Raw genomic sequence first — 17,065 nt, forward strand, 5'->3', positions numbered from 1 at the left:
AATAATTAATATTGTCTCGGATTAGATATAAAGAATATATTTTAATATATTTCTATAGCCCTTTACGTCATTTTCGAAATGTTAAATATTGGGTCCGATTAGGTATAAAGAATATATTTTAATATATTTCTATAGCTCTTTACGTCATTTTCGAAATGTTAACAAGCCATGGATATGGGAGCTTGATGTTAATGAATTATCATCGGTCAAATCTATTCAAAATCATATAGACAACATCGTCTTACCTAATGATGGAACCTCTTTTTACTGAATCGACATGTGCCGTTAAAGGTTAATATTTTATGTTGAAGAATTTCTTTAAATAGTCTTCCCATAAAACTAAGTTAGTGGATCATGATATTGATGTTCCTTCCGTTTTAGATCATGTAGAAGTCGAATGAAACTTTGATCCATTTGTTTGGTGAATATGAGGTGGCGATGAGGACTTGGAATTATGTTTGTTAAAATGATATATTTTACATTCTAATAATTCATATCATCAAATATGTTGTTATATCACTGTTGAGCTATGTTTATTATTGGGCTTATTGGTATTATCTAATAAGTTGGTTGTTGGGCTGGTAAACCAAGTTGTTGGGCTGTTGGCCTGGTTGTTGTTATGTCGGTTTAGTCCGGGGTCCAAAATGTAAATACAAGGTACTGATGTGCATGTTCCTATAACTATCAAGGGGCTATTTGTATTATTGATTGATTTCAGGTATATAACAGAAGAGAGAGAAGGAGCTCATTATTCACACAGATATTTTCTAGGGTTTCTGGTATCTTCTTCGTGTTCACTTTGATCATCCAAGTTGTACGGCTGATCTGTTCATCTGGAGTTGGAGAGTTTCTACCTTCAGTGTTGTTGATCTCTGTTCATAGATTGTTGTAGTTCATGAGATCATATTGATCTCTGTTGTATTTTTCATTTGTTTGTTTTGTACTTTCTTTATATTCAACAGATTTGTGAATCTGTTGAATTTGTACTTTGTATTACAAAGATCTCAGTCATTTGAGATCTTGGGTTTGGTTTGGGTACTTTTCTTGGTTTGGGTTAATAATAGATTTTGTCACGTTTTCTGTCGCTATATCTTGTGTGTTCATCTTGTTAGTCTTAGATCTATACCATTTGACATGGTATCAGAGCTTTAAAGCTCTTATATGCAGATCTAAGTCTTCCGCTGTTTAGATCTTACTTGTTTTTGTAGATCTGTTCTGATAGTGTTTGTTTTTTTGTAGATCTGTGGAGTTTGTGGTTAATCTGATCTTGGGGGTAAATTTGGTGTGGATCTTGATACTGTTCTTGGTTGCTGTGAGAAGACTGCGTTAGTCTCTGAAACCCTAGAAGGTTCAGGGCAAACCAACCAGTAGTTGTTCTTTATTGTTTGGTGTTTGACTTGTAACCCTAGAAGGTTACGGTCTGCACCTTGTGCGAAGACTTTGCACCCACTGTGAGATCTTTCCTTCTTGTAGTTAGTTTTTTGTTTTTTGTTGGTTGATTAGTTGAAGTCGGGGTAGTGAGGACCGGCACCTTATCTGTTACTTGATTGTTTTTCTTGCTTGTTGTTTGTGAGTTTGGCTCCTGTATTAAGACATGTTCAGGCACTATAAGTGATGAACCTGAAATCTTGACACTGATACAGCTTCGCCATTTTGTGTTGTATTTCTGTGGTTTATTTGTTGTTTCTTGATAGTGTTTTATCTGTCTTCTTGATTGTGTGTCATCATGGTTCAGCCAGAACCAGTGGATCAGCCTGTTCCAGGTGCTAGTACATCTCAGACCTTAATAGGTAAACTGGATATTGGAGATCCACTTTACCTACACCCTAGTGATTCTAGTGCCCTTACTATTGTTAGTGTAAAGTTGAAGGGTACTGAAAATTATGCTGTGTGGTCTGCGTCTATGAAACTTGCTTTAGAAGCTAAGAATAAGTTTGGGTTTGTAAATGGAAAGTGTGAAAAATCCACTGAGGATGATGTGCTTGCTAGTCAGTGGGATAGGTGTAACTCTGTGGTGTTAACTTGGCTTTTAAACTCTGTGTCTGAGGAACTTTTCTTAGGTCAAGTTTTTTCTAGTTTAGCTTCAGAGGTTTGGGAGGATTTGAAAGAGACTTATGACAAGATAGATGGTTCTGTGGTTTATGATTTGTTCAAAAAAATAAATAGTATATCTCAAAATGGTTCAACAGTTGCTGACTATTATAATAGATTAACAACAATGTGGAAGCAGTTTGATGCTATGCTTCAACTGCCAACATGTTCTTGTAAAGCAGCTAAAGATTATAATGATTTTTCAATGTTAATCAAGCTAATGCAATTTCTTATGGGACTTGATGATGTTTATCAACCAGTAAGAACAAATCTGTTAACCAGAGAGACCTTTCCATCTGTCAAGGTTGCTTATTCTGTGGTTTCTAGGGAGGAATCACATAGATTAACTAGTAATGGGTCAAAAGGACAGAATGTTTCTTTTGCTTCTAAGTCAAACCAATCATATGAATCAAAGAAAAAAACATCTAATCAAAGAGGACCTAACTCTGCTTTAAAATGTACACATTGTAACATGTTAGGTCACACTGTTGATAGATGTTTTGAGCTTGTTGGTTATCCTCCTAATTTTAGAAAAAGAACTAATAATACTTCTGGTAAAGCTAGTGTTAACAGTAAGTCTAATGCTGCTATTGCATCCTCTTCTAGTGAGTCTACTTCTGGTTTTCCTTTTACACCTGAACAGATAGCTAAGTTGTTAAGCTTAGTTGGTGATAAGTCTGCTAATGTGTCAAGTACTGGGAAGGAGTCAACAAGTGTAGGAGGTGAGTCTTGTTTTGTTACAAGTGGTATTAGTTGTTCTAGTTCTATGTTTTTTGAAGGGATAATAAGTTGGATTGTTGACTCTGGGGCTAGTCAACATATGGTAAATAGTGATAAAGACATGTTTAATATTGTTGATGTTTCTGATTTTGATCTTAAGGTAGGTCATCCTAATGGAACAAATGTTAAAGTTTTAAAAATTGGTAATGTCAAGTTAACTGATGGTATTATATTAAAAGATGTTTTCTATGTCCCAGGGTACCATGTTAATCTTATTTCTGTGCATAGATTAGCAAAAGATAATGGCATTAGTGTGGTGTTTAATGAAAATAGTTGTGTGTTACAGGATTCCAAATCAAGGAAAGTCCTGGTGACTGGTAGTCAAGATAGTGGATTATATTTTGTGGGAAAGAATGGTAATTCAGTAAATGTTTGCTTTAATAGTTTTATTAAGTCAAATCTGTGGCATAGCAGATTAGGGCATCCCTCTGATCAGGTTCTATCTGTGTTAAAAGAGATGGTTGATGTTAAAAGTATAGAACATGGACCTTGTGATGTGTGTCATAGGTCAAAACAGGTTAGAGTTCCATTTCCTATTAGTGAACATAAGTCTAAGTCAATAGGTGAATTAATTCATCTTGATCTTTGGGGTCCATATAAAGTTACTAGTTATGAAGGATTTAAATACTTTTTAACTATTGTGGATGATTTTTCAAGAACTGTTTGGTGTTATTTGTTAACAAATAAAACTGAAGTTTTTGAAAATCTGAACAACTTTTATGAACTATTGATAACTCAGTTTGAAAAAAGGATAAAAGTTATTAGAAGTGATAATGGTACTGAGTTTGTGAACAATCAAATGAGTTCATTTTGTAAAACCAAAGGTATTTTGCATCAAACTTCATGTTCTTATACACCACAGCAAAATGGTGTGGCAGAAAGAAAACATAGGCATCTCTTAAACACAGCTAGAGCTTTATTGTTTCAGAGTGGTTTACCTCTTAGATACTGGTCTGATTGCATTTTAACTGCTGTGTATTTAATTAACAGGTTACCCACTTCTGTGTTAGGAGGAAAATGTCCTTATGAAATTGTGTATGGTTTTAAACCCTCATTAAGTCATCTAAGGAACTTTGGGTGTTTGTGTTTTAGTACAATCTTAAATGAGACTGATAAGTTTGCTTATCATGCTGATAAGTGTGTTTTTATTGGTTATTCTAATGTAAAGAAAGGATACAAGTTGTTAAGTCTAGAGAATAGAAAAGTTTTCTTTTCTAGAGATGTAAAGTTTTATGAAGGTGTGTATCCTTTTAAAACTAGTTTGAGTAATAATGAAGAACAACTAAATAAAACAGATTTAAATCATGTTAATTTTTTTGATTTTACTGAAACACTTTTTCCTGAAGTTCCTATTGTTCCCAATGATGAAGAGGGTGCTACTGGTGCACAAGACCCCAACAGTGAGGGTCAGCAACCAGAGTCTCCCTCTACATCTGCTACTGCTCAGAATAATGAGCAGTTAGGTAGTAGTAGTTTGGGAAACCATGGTGGGGCAGGCAACACTGTAGGGTTGGATGATGTTACCAACCAATCTGAGGGACAAAATACAGTTAGGAGATCTTCTAGAAAAGTGTCATTTCCAAAAAGGTTTGATGAGTTTGTTGTAGAGGGTAAAGTTAAGTATGGTATTGAGAAAGTTGTGAACTATTCCAATCTGTCTTTTGATAATTTCTGTTTTGTTGCTTCTTTGAATAAGTCTGTTGAACCAAGCTCTTACTTTGAGGCCATAAAGGATCCTAGGTGGATTGAGGCCATGAACTGTGAAATGGAAGCACTTTATAGAAATAATACTTGGGTAGTTGTAGATTTACCAAAAGGTAGAAAACCTATTGGTTGTAAATGGGTGTATAGAATAAAGTATAAAGCTAATGGTGAGGTTGAAAGATACAAGGCTAGGCTTGTGGCAAAAGGTTTTAATCAAAGAGAGGGAATTGACTTTGGTGAGACCTTCTCACCTGTGGTCAAAATGGTTACTGTTAGAGTTGTTTTAAAACTTGCAGTTAATAAGGGTTGGCCTTTATATCAGTTAGATATAAATAATGCTTTTCTATATGGTTCTTTATCTGAGGATGTTTATATGACCTTACCTCAGGGTTATTTTGACAATGATAAAAATAAGGTGTGCAAGCTTGTAAAGTCCCTTTATGGACTTAAACAAGCTCCTAGACAATGGAATGAGAAACTTACTTCTGTGCTACTTAACTTGAGTTTTGTTCAAAGTCTATGTGACCATTCCTTATTTGTTTTGAATAAAGATAAAGTTTTTGTTGTTTTGTTGGTATATGTGGATGATATAGTGATTACTGGAAATGATGTTTCAGAAATTACTCAAGTTAAAAAAAGGTTAAGTGAAAGTTTTAAGATTAAAGACTTAGGAATACTTAAGTATTTTCTGGGCATTGAAGTGTTATATTCAAATGAATCTATTTGCTTGTCTCAAAGGAAGTATTGTCTTGAACTGCTCAATGAATTTGGATATTTAGGGTGTAAACCTGTGAATACACCAATTGAGCAGTCACATGTTATAACTAGTAAAGTGAATAAAGATCAAAAGTTTTTGGAAAATATTAATGGTTTCCAAAAACTTATTGGAAAATTGATATATCTGTCTTTAACTAGACCTGATATAAGTTATGCTGTACAATTTCTGAGTCAATATATGCATAAACCATGTCAGTCACATCTGGATATTGCTTTAAGGTTGTTGAGATACTTAAAGCAAAATCCAGGAAAAGGTGTTATGTTTAGGAAAACTGATGGTTTTGATATATCTGGGTTTGTTGATTCAGATTGGGGTAAATGTACTATGACTAGAAAATCTGTCACAGGTTTTGGTATATTTCTTGGAGACACACTTGTATCTTGGAAAAGTAAGAAACAAGGTGTTGTCTCAAGATCTACAGCTGAGGCTGAGTATAGGGCTATGTGTTCTGCTACTTGTGAAGTGATGTGGATTAAGAACATCTTGTCTGAACTAAATGTTGTGTGTACTTTACCTATGAGATTATTCTGTGATAGTAAGTCTGCTATATCTATCTCACAAAACCCAGTTTTTCATGAACGTACTAAACATTTTGAACTTGACTTGCATTTTTTGAGAGAAAAAATTGCAAGTGGCATTATTGACCCACAAAAAATTGCTTCTGAGAATCAGATAGCAGACATTTTTACTAAAGGTTTAAATGTTACTCAACATGATATTTTGTGTAGAAAATTAGGATTGTTTGATATGTTTGCTGATTGAATTATGGGGGGGTGTTAAAATGATATATTTTACATTCTAATAATTCATATCATCAAATATGTTGTTATATCACTGTTGAGCTATGTTTATTATTGGGCTTATTGGTATTATCTAATAAGTTGGTTGTTGGGCTGGTAAACCAAGTTGTTGGGCTGTTGGCCTGGTTGTTGTTATGTCGGTTTAGTCCGGGGTCCAAAATGTAAATACAAGGTACTGATGTGCATGTTCCTATAACTATCAAGGGGCTATTTGTATTATTGATTGATTTCAGGTATATAACAGAAGAGAGAGAAGGAGCTCATTATTCACACAGATATTTTCTAGGGTTTCTGGTATCTTCTTCGTGTTCACTTTGATCATCCAAGTTGTACGGCTGATCTGTTCATCTGGAGTTGGAGAGTTTCTACCTTCAGTGTTGTTGATCTCTGTTCAGAGATTGTTGTAGTTCATGAGATCATATTGATCTCTGTTGTATTTTTCATTTGTTTGTTTTGTACTTTCTTTATATTCAACAGATTTGTGAATCTGTTGAATTTGTACTTTGTATTACAAAGATCTCAGTCATTTGAGATCTTGGGTTTGGTTTGGGTACTTTTCTTGGTTTGGGTTAATAATAGATTTTGTCACGTTTTCTGTCGCTATATCTTGTGTGTTCATCTTGTTAGTCTTAGATCTATACCATTTGACAATGTTATAATTAAGTGGTTAGATGTCGAGCCAGTTTTGAATTTTTCGGATTATTTAGACGTAATGGATCCAAAACCTGATAAGTTTCACGTAACAATTGGGGTTTTTTGCTAGCATTTTGTTGGCTTGAGTTATTTTTAAGACAGAAAAAAAAAGCCATCTTGGCATCGATAGATACCTAGAGATTTTTTCAGGCATAAGTATGAGGATAACACACCATTAAGGCATTATATAATAACTCAGGTGTATGACGTCAATCAATATAACAATAGTAACTCATACTCATTAACTTTGTACCTTCTTAAAATGTCTAAACTAGTGACAATAATGTCACAAAGGATAAACATTTGTCCTTTGTAACCTCATCTAAGGGAGCTGTGCTCCCTAACGATATGTAACATATAGTATGTTTCATCAAGTTATGTCGTCGTGAGTGTATGAATACGACTCAATCTAAAAAAAATAACATCTTTTTAATATGCCATAATAATTTCATGTACGCCGGAGATGCATTTTATCATATTGAGTGTAGTGAGTCAGGAGTCTTTTGTTTAAAAATCGTTGATTGTTAAATGTTAACATCTTTTATATAAAGAAGATGTTCATTGATCGTTGAATATTCAAGAGGGTTTTTAGTTTCAAAATTGGTGTTTAGTCATGCTTTATGATCAAATGAAAACCGTATAAACCCTTTTCATTCATGCATTGTCAAGTTCCGATTGCATGAGATTAGTTCTTGATGTAATACGAAAAATGTATTTAATATCTTATGATTCATGATAGTTTTCAATGTAATCAATTTCCGGTGAACTTGTTTTGTAATGGTTTAATTTGTTTGTTCTAAATATTGCATTTGTAAGAATTTATTGATTTTACTTGTGTTTAAGAGTATATATAATTTAACATGAAATATATGGCTAAAATATAGTTCATTATATATGGCAGGATATAGTTCATTAATCTGAAGATTGTATGTAGTAGGCTAAGATAGTATCATCATGATTTCTTATAATATTTGCAACATCTAAATGATTGATCATGATACAATTCTTGTTCTCAAGATAAGTTTAGCAAACAATGGTTGTCACATAGAGATGTGAATGTCTAGAGAAAATGACCCTTATTGGAGGAGAAGGGCCAATGTGTTATTTCTCACTTCAGGTTCTAAAATTTGTCATCGCGTTAAGAAAAACAACGCATTTGGTGTCACTTTTACGCCAAATATATATTAATTAGAGGATTGTACGTGATAAGCTAAGATAGAACTTCATAGTCTGTATGATATGTGCGATATATAAATGATTGCCCATGATAAAATCCCTCTTTTGTGAAGATAAGTTTAGCAAACCAATGGTCGATTGGTCGTTATAGAGGAAGAAGGATGTGTTTGGATAAAAAGACTTTCGGAGGAGAGTGAAAGGCATGTCATATTTCTAATGTGTAGGTCCCCTAGCACATAAAGATCACACAACTCAAATCACTCTTGCAAATGATGTGCGGAATCCATCACATACAAGTATAGACGATGACATACAACGTAAATAACTTACTTTCTATTGATTATGCAGTGAAGTAGAAAGTTCACACACTTGCTCACAATCTCTCTAAAATCTAAGCAAAAATGTCATGCCTACAAGTCTACAACTATATATAGACATGCCTGACTAACTGACTAAGTGCGCTAACCCCGTGACATCACTAATAGGCTAGTGATGTTATGTGAGTTATCTACGCTAACAAGCTTAATTGCGCTAACAAACTTGCGCAGCAAAGCCCTAAGCGTGCTAGCACTTGGTAAAATACACAAAATAAACCAAACATTACAACATACTCTCAATCTCTAAACTGTATCACCTAAGCTCAATGTTGTAGAAGGCGCTAGGCGCTAGTCGGGCGGTGAGGTACAGCCTAGGGATTAATCGGGATTAATCGGAATAGGATTTTTGTATGTATTTTTTCAAAATTTTATATATATACCCAATAATATAAAAATAATACTTCAAAATTCACATAAATACTTCAAGTTTCAGATAGTATGGTTCGATATTACACAAGAGAAAACCACATATGGTGATAGGCTAAGAAAAAACCACATATGGTGATAGGCTAAGAAAAAAGGGCACATATGGTGTCACTTGTACCCTAAATGTACGTTAATTAGAGGATTGTACGTGATAGGCTAAGATAGATCTTCATATTATTATGATATTCGCAAAATCTAAATGATTTTTTACATGATAATTTACATATCGATCAAGTTCGCGTCACATCCGAAACACGCCAGTAGATACAGTCAAATCCATATACATGACCATTTGTGGACAATAGTGTACAAATCATATATGTACCCTACAAGTCTACAACAAATATCAGCTACCCTACAATAAATATCCAACACATAAAAGAACATTTTAACTTTGGCCATTTTAACTTCATATAGAAAAAGAAACCATATAATGCTTTTCTGGTTAACAAAACAGAAAAAGAAGAAAAATGTAAATTAGTTTATATAGAAATATTTTGATTATTGCAGAAGATATGATACTTTTTATACAAATTTTAGGATTATGAACATTTGGAAGTTTGAGATTATTAACATTTGGAAGGAGAAGAACTATTCACATCTAAATCTAAATAATAAATGTAGGTCCGTTCCTTCCCACGGCCATCTTATTCCAGTTATAACCATAAATAAATTATCTATCTATTCATACGCATATAAAAGAATTAATAGGATAAACCATATGAATTAATAGGGTTCTTGGTATCTTATACTCATTCAACTTTATTCCTTCTTACTATGTCTCAACTAGTGATAGTAATGTCACGAACTAGCAGAAACATTCCGCCTAACCAGAGGGGCCTTGTTCACTAACGATATGTAGTATGTTATGTTCCACCAAACTATGTCGTCGTGAGTGTATGTTTATGGTTCAATCTAAAAACCATACATTTTAATTCGCTATGAATGTTTTCATGTATGTTCGAGATGCATCTATACTATATAATAAAAGAAACCTGTTTTGGGACACTTGTCATTCTCTCATTTAATTGATTAAAATTATTAATAATACTAATAATAATAATAATATTTAATCTAAATTAATACAAATTTTTATTATTCACAGCCATTAAACCAACGTTCAGCGATACATAAGTCTATTTTTGCTAAATTATCGACCTTTATGGTGTTATTTCAAATTCTTACGTGTTGTTGAGGGTAATTTTGTTACAAAAATTTGTCATATATGATCAAGTTCGGTATTTTGTTTTCGTTTCTTAGTGATAAATGGTAGTCACGGACTTACCACTATATTTTCATGGAAATTTTCATTTTCATACAAATATACAATAAATAATTATATTCCAACTCAGTATAATCATCATTAGGAGAACATGTAAGTGAATAAACCAAAGTAAATTTACTTTTATATTATAATCTATATCTATGCTTACTATAAACCTGTTTTGGGACACTTGTCATTCTCTTATTTAATTGATTAAAATTATTAATAATACTAATAATAATAATATTTAATCTAAATTAATACAAATTTTTATTATTAATATATTTAATCAAATCTAAAATCTAATCTAATACAAATTTTTATTATCAATAATATTTGATCAAATCTAATAAGAATTCATACGAATTCCAAAGTTGATATTAACTTTCAAATAAATAAAAAAAATTCACCTAACATCACAAATGTTTCTGTTAAATTCGATTAATTAATTTGTTCAACAATCACTATTATCTTTATCATTCAGTACGGTTAACCGATTTATCATCATACAACCTCCCACCTATTCAATCTTATATTAACTAAATAAATAAAGATTAATATTCAATCTTATTCTACTTTAAATATAAAAAAATCCGTTAGTTCAGATTAATATTCAATCTTATCCTACTTTAAATATAAAAAAATCCGTTAGTTTTTTTAAATATATTTTTTTATTTTAACTTTCAAATAATTAAAAAAAAATTCACCTAACATTACAAATGTTTCTGTTAAATTCGATTAATTAATTTGTCCAACAATCACTATTATTTTTATCATTCAGTACGGTTAACTGATTTATCATCATACAACCTCCCACCTATTCAATCATATGATTTTTCAATCTTATATTAACTAAATAAATAAAGATTAATATTCAATCTTATCCTACTTTAAATATAAAAAAATTCGTTAGTTCAGATTAATATTCAATCTTATCCTACTTTAAAAATAAAAAAAAATCCGTTAGTTTTTTTAAATATGTTTTTTTATTATTTGGTATATAAAATCATATTTATTCAACCCATGTAATACACGGGGGTTTTTAAAAATATAACTTTTTTTTATTATTTGGTAAACAATATTACATTTATTCAACCCATGTAATACAATGGTTTTAAAGATATAATTTTTTTTTATTATTTGGTATATAATATTACATTTATTCAACCCGTACAATACATATGGTTCTTATAGATATAACTTATTTTATTATTTAATATATAAAATTACATTTTTTTCAACCCGTGGAATAAAGGAGGCTTTTAAAAAGATAATGTTTTATTATTTGGTATATAAAATTCATTTATTCAACCCGTGTAATACACGGGGTTATAACCTAGTTTTTATCATATTGTAATAAAATTAAAGGCTTTTGTAGAAAGAAGATGTTCATCCATCGTTGATTGTTCAAGAGGGTTTTATGTTCAATATTAGTTGCATTATGATCAAATGAAAGCCGTATAAACCCTTTTCATTCATGCATTGTCAAGTTCCTATTGCATGAGATTACTCAACTATAGGAGCATAAAAAACATTCATTTTCATCTACAATGAAACTTGTTTCTTAATGTTTTATTGAAGTTCGAAAACTTGGTATCACGTCAATAAAAAAGAACAAGTCGTGTCACTTGTACGCCAAATAGACATTAATCAGAGGATTTTACGTAGAAGGCTAAGATAAATCTTCAAGATTTCTTACGATATTTGCAAAATCTAAATGATTGTTTACAATACAATTCTTGTTCTAAATATAAGTTTAGCAACATTATACCATTAGGGACCAATTGGTCGTTGTAGAAAGATGGCCGTGCTCTAGAGAAAGACTCTTTTGAAGGAGGACATGTTATATTTTACCTTATGTTCTAAAATTTGTTATCACATCAAGAAAAAAGGCACATTTGATGTCACTTGGACGCCAAATCTAAATAATTGTATACGATACAAACCCTCTTTGAAGATTAGTTTAGCAAACAATGTACCATTAGGGAACTGATGGGTCGTTGCAGAGAGATGGGCGTGTCTAGAGAAAAAGACCAGTCGTAGAGAGATGGCGTGCCAAGAGAAAAAGACTATGTCAGAGGAGAAGGGCTGACGTGTAAATTTTTTTATTATAATTCTATATTTAGATATCACGTCAAGAAAAAAAAAAACACATTTTGTGTCACTTGTATGCCATAGGATTGCTATGATAGATCTTCATGATGTTCTATGTTATTTGCAAAATCTAAAATGACTCCATACACAATCCTTCTTCTGAAGATAAGTTTAGCAAACACCATACCACCATTAAGAACCGACGGGTCGTTACAGAGGAAGAATCGGGTGTCTACAGAGTAAGACTTCGAAATAAGAGCAAGGATGCTATTGTCATTTTTATTTGAAGATCTAAAATTAGTTATCACGTCACGAAAAAAGTCACTTATGGTGTTACTTGTACGTAAAAGATACGTTAATTAGAGGATTCTACGTGATATAGGCTAACATAGATCATGATTTATTATGATATTTGCAAAATCTAAATGATTGTCCATGATATAACCCACTCTTTATAAGAAGACAAGGCTTGACATTTACTTTTTAATACATGTTCTAAAATTTGCTATCATGTAGATAATAAAGGCACACTTGGTGTCACTTGTACTTTAAATACACGTCATATGTCACTTTTTAATTTATTATTATTTTTTTAATTTGTTTGAATCATCTTTTAGAAACATGCTCTAGAGGTTTAAAAAGTATAAAACTAAGTACCAAGATTGTGACTCTAAATGAGTTTTTTTAACATTTATATGGAGAAGTCATTCATTGCTTGACCCAAAAGGGTACAAATTTAAAAACACAAGTTGCTAGTTTTCTTAAAGATATATATATAAAAATAAAAAAAAAGGAAACCAACATTGGTTAGACTAAGGTTTGGAATCATACCTGAAAACAAATTCTAACATCACTACACCACCACCATCACCATCACCTCTTTGATCTTTTTTTGGTCTGTTTTGAATCCAACGTCTCCGAATCCACCACCGATTCGCGGTTCCGTTTATTACCCAAAACCGCCGCCCTCTTTGGCGGCCGACCAACACTCCTCTTCGCCGGACTATCTTGTTCCTTAACTTGGCGTCCACCACCCGAACTCTTCTTGCCTGATTGATCTTTCTTCCCATCACCACCACCACTACTACCACTCGCGCCCTTGTTTCCGCCACTTTTCTTCTGCTCTCCTTTACTATCGTTCTCAGAACCACCACGTTCCGACGAGCTTTTCAAACTGTTTAGCAACGGCTCATTGGACCGTTTCATTCGGTTCAAAAATTTAGCGGCACTCTGCTTCTTTTCTTCTGCTTCGGTTAGCTTCTTTTTCTTTTCGGGTTTGGTTTCTGGCGTCTCGTGAACGGGTGATTTCCCTTTTTTCTTCGCGATTATAGGAAACGAATCTCGTGATTTCTTCGGGGTTTCGTCGGTTACTTTATCAGAGTTTTTTGAATCTGTTTGTTCTTTTTTCCCTGAGGAAGATCCTGCTGCTTTGGCTGTTATCGAGCTTCGTTTTCTACAAACAACAATCGGACCATTTAACTTGGGTTTGAGAAGTAACGAATCAGCTGGCTCGGTGGCCCGTTTTGGTGGTAAGTTTGAGGACTTTGACGAGGTTTGTTTATCGGTCAGTTTTGAATCGCTTTTTTGTTTTTTCTTGGAGATCATTTCCTTCAGAACAAGCTGTCGAAGATCAACGGCTGCAATTGATTCTGGGGATTCTTTGGGGAAGAAAATGCGGGTATTGTTAACGAGAAGTAAAAGATCTCGGAAAAATTTATCGTTGCCATCGGAGTACCAGCCTTCTTTGAGTCTGGTTTGTAGCGTTTCGTAATCAATGTGTTGCCTGATTAAATTTTTGTACCTTATCTTTTCCTGCAAAACATACATTCCATGATGGTTAATAACTATAACTTTCTAAAGGAGTGTTCATGTGTTGATGGGTCGAACTTTGACACAACAAGAGTTCAACAAACGTGTTAGACACGTGAACCAAAACGACACGAGTTTTCGCACGTGAACATATCTTAATTTTACTTTTCCACTTATTGTTATACGTGAAATTTACTAAGTACGATTGTTGTTATAAATAAACAGGTTAAACAGGTGAGCCTGCAGACGGGACCACATAAACGTGTTTATAGGTTCAATCCAAAACTGACACAGACCCGTTTAAACTAAACTCCGACCCACAAACTTTATATTAGGTTGGTATAATGTCAAAAATACACAGGCCTATTTGCAATCAAATCCAAACCCACACCTATAACCATTTGTGGACAACAGTGTACAAATCATACATGTACCCTACAACAAATATCCACCACCCTACAAAATATATAAATATCAACACATAAAAACATTTTAACTTTCACCATTTTAACTTCATATAGAAAAAGAATAAATACAAATTAATTTATTTGTATAGAAAGATTTTGATTATTACATACGATACTTTTATACGAATTTTAAGATTATTAACATTTTAAAGAAGGAGACAAAAACCATTCACATCAAAATCTAAATAATAAATGTAGGTCCGTACCCTCCCACAGCCATATTATTGATTATACCAATAATAAGCATAAAAAATAAATAATTAATCATATAAGTTGAAAAAAAAATATTATTGGCATTTTGACCGTTTGGGTCGGAGGTTTAATTTTCAAAAAAAAATATAAGTTGAAAAAAAAAATATATGTTATAAGTTAATTAAAACCTTTTTTATATCTTTTTGAAGAATAGGATCTGGAATCGGTATGAGTATGACCACACCGATTTTTCAACTTTCAAATTTTAAATTAATTTAAAATATTTAAATAATTTAAAAAAGCCGGAAAATAATATTTCACCTGCCGGTCGAGCCGCGGGTCAAACACAGCCGAGCCAAGCTTATGAAGCTTCTGCAGAAAATCAACCAACGGCAGAGATCTAACAGGAATACTATCCGTCGATTGATCCTCAATCTCATCCCCTTTGGTGGACCCGCGCCGCACCCTATCAATGCTCTCCTTTCTCGACTTACTCGCCGAGCTTTGCACATCCGAATTCTTCCCCTCACTTTTCGACTCCGCTATTGACTCGGGAGCCTCACTAGCTTCCACATCCGGTCCGGTTCTCTGTTCTTTCTCTTCCGGTTCACTTTTCACCGGTTCAGAGTTTTCTCCCCCGGTCCGAACCGGACTCGCTCCGGTTCCGTTCTCGTTTTCCGACTTTTCACCGCCGGTTTCTAAATTTCCGTTTGATCCGTTAACCGACTGGTTGTCACCGGACACCACCGGTTCGACCGGTTCAGCCGGTTCGTTCTTCGGTTCTTCATCTTTTTCAGTTTCGTGCCCTAAATCTGAGTTCCGATTCGTTTCTCCGGCGACGTCGTTTTCACTCTCTTCGGTTAATTTCTTCACCTTCAATTGCAAAGACCTAACATCAAAACCGTCAAATAAACCGTCAGATTTCAAATCTCAAATTCTCAGTCTTATTATTATTATTGTTATTATTTCAGATCTGTGTGTAGTTTGGATGTAATTTTACTATTTTAGATTCGATTATTACGAGATGTATAGATCGTAATTCTGGAGTTCACGTTGCAGTTCCAGCACTCGGAGGTTTCTCAATTCCTCCAGCCACGGTACCGCGGCGGTGCCGGTGGTGGTGGTTGTGACGTCATCGATATCGACGGCGTCGGTGTGGTTGAAACGTTGTTTGAGTTCGTTGTATTTCTGTTCGCAATGAAGGGGAGAGAGGTGGAAACGGGTCGGATCGGAGCTCCGTTTACGTAACTCGGAGGAGATGGAGTCCCAGCTTTTGGTGCCGTAGCGGTTGACGGCGTAGGCGAGGAGGAGCTCCTCCCATGTGCCCCACGCCGCCGCCGTAGACGGCGGCGAGTGTTTTGGATCGGATGGTGGTGAGTGGTGGTCCGATTTGGCCATGTAAGGGTTTGTTTATTTGTTGTTGTTCTTGTGCAGCAGCTATCGGCTCGGCTTGGATTATATAACAAGGTACCGGTTTTATGAAAATTTGTAACCTGGTGTGTTAACCTCATCTCGAATTGACGGTTTTGCCCTTTGGTTTTTTTAGTTTTCTCGATTAATGACATTCTCATTTTGTTTGATAATAAATTATATTAAAGTTAATAAGGACTTAAAAATAAAATATAGAATAACTCTATCTACATTCAAACATCCCGCACTTTAGTCCCAAATTAATGGTTGGCTTAGTTATACCTAATAAATGATTTAATAAGAACTAGAATGTTTGTATCCGTGTGTTGCGACGGAAAACTAACCTTTTTGTAAAACAAAAGTAACTAAACTAATTAAGAAGTTGGTTATTAATAACGATTTATGTTTTAGTTAGAGATTTCTAAAACAATAAATAGGTAGAGAATCCTGTAAAAAGTGCCCAAAATGTGAGAAGTGTGAGAAATAATCTGGTGTTGACACGTGTCCATCAATTATATTAATGAATAAGGGTAATAATGTAATTTACTCCTAATAGTAGTTAAAGTCAATTAAAGGAAATGAGATCATGTGTTAACTATTTTAGGAGAAATTTTAGGAAACATATTTGTTTTTACGATTTTATACATCTGATTGTTTTATTTTCTTCTTCTTCATCATCTTTTAATCGCAACATCTTTTAATCATATATTACAATGTTTTTTGGATTCCAGATAAAACACCATGACTTAAATCATAGTCAATGTCTCCAGATATTTAAAACACCACGCCATGAACAATGTCTCCAGGTGTTTAAAACACCATGCCATGAACAATGTCTCCAGATAAAACATCATGACTTGAATCATAGTCATGGTGTTTTAAAATCTGGGAATGTTTTGTATTGATTGTCCAGATGTTAAAACACCATGGATGTAATCACAATACAATGTTTTCTGGATTCCAGATAAAACACCATGACTTGAATCATAGTCAATTTATCCAGA

The 17,065-nt window shown here is 33.5% G+C and overlaps 1 protein-coding gene across 1 annotated transcript; it reads right to left on the minus strand.

Annotated features, from left to right (window-relative positions):
- Nucleotides 1–12,848: 12,848 nt before the first annotated feature.
- Nucleotides 12,849–16,110, minus strand: LOC110867585. Its single transcript, XM_022116564.2, has 3 exons — nucleotides 15,673–16,110; nucleotides 14,973–15,540; nucleotides 12,849–13,995 (listed from the first exon to the last, which is right to left on the minus strand). Exons 1-3 carry the CDS (start codon nucleotides 16,047–16,049, stop codon nucleotides 13,057–13,059), a joined length of 1,884 nt encoding a protein of 627 aa, XP_021972256.1. The 5' UTR covers nucleotides 16,050–16,110; the 3' UTR covers nucleotides 12,849–13,056.
- Nucleotides 16,111–17,065: the final 955 nt, after the last annotated feature.

Source organism: Helianthus annuus, chromosome 1 (genome assembly GCF_002127325.2).
Source record: "Helianthus annuus cultivar XRQ/B chromosome 1, HanXRQr2.0-SUNRISE, whole genome shotgun sequence".
Lineage (NCBI taxonomy): Eukaryota > Viridiplantae > Streptophyta > Magnoliopsida > Asterales > Asteraceae > Helianthus > Helianthus annuus.

Excerpts from the sequence above, each read along its gene's own strand:
- LOC110867585 (XM_022116564.2), bottom strand. The coding sequence starts at position 16,049 with ATGGCCAAATCGGACCACCACTCACCACCATCCGATCCAAAACACTCG. Across the intron at positions 15,541-15,672 it reads AATTACGATCTATACATCTC|GTCTTTGCAATTGAAGGTGA; the intron begins GTAATAATCGAA and ends TTTTGATGTTAG. Across the intron at positions 13,996-14,972 it reads ACCCGCGGCTCGACCGGCAG|GAAAAGATAAGGTACAAAAA; the intron begins GTGAAATATTAT and ends TATGTTTTGCAG.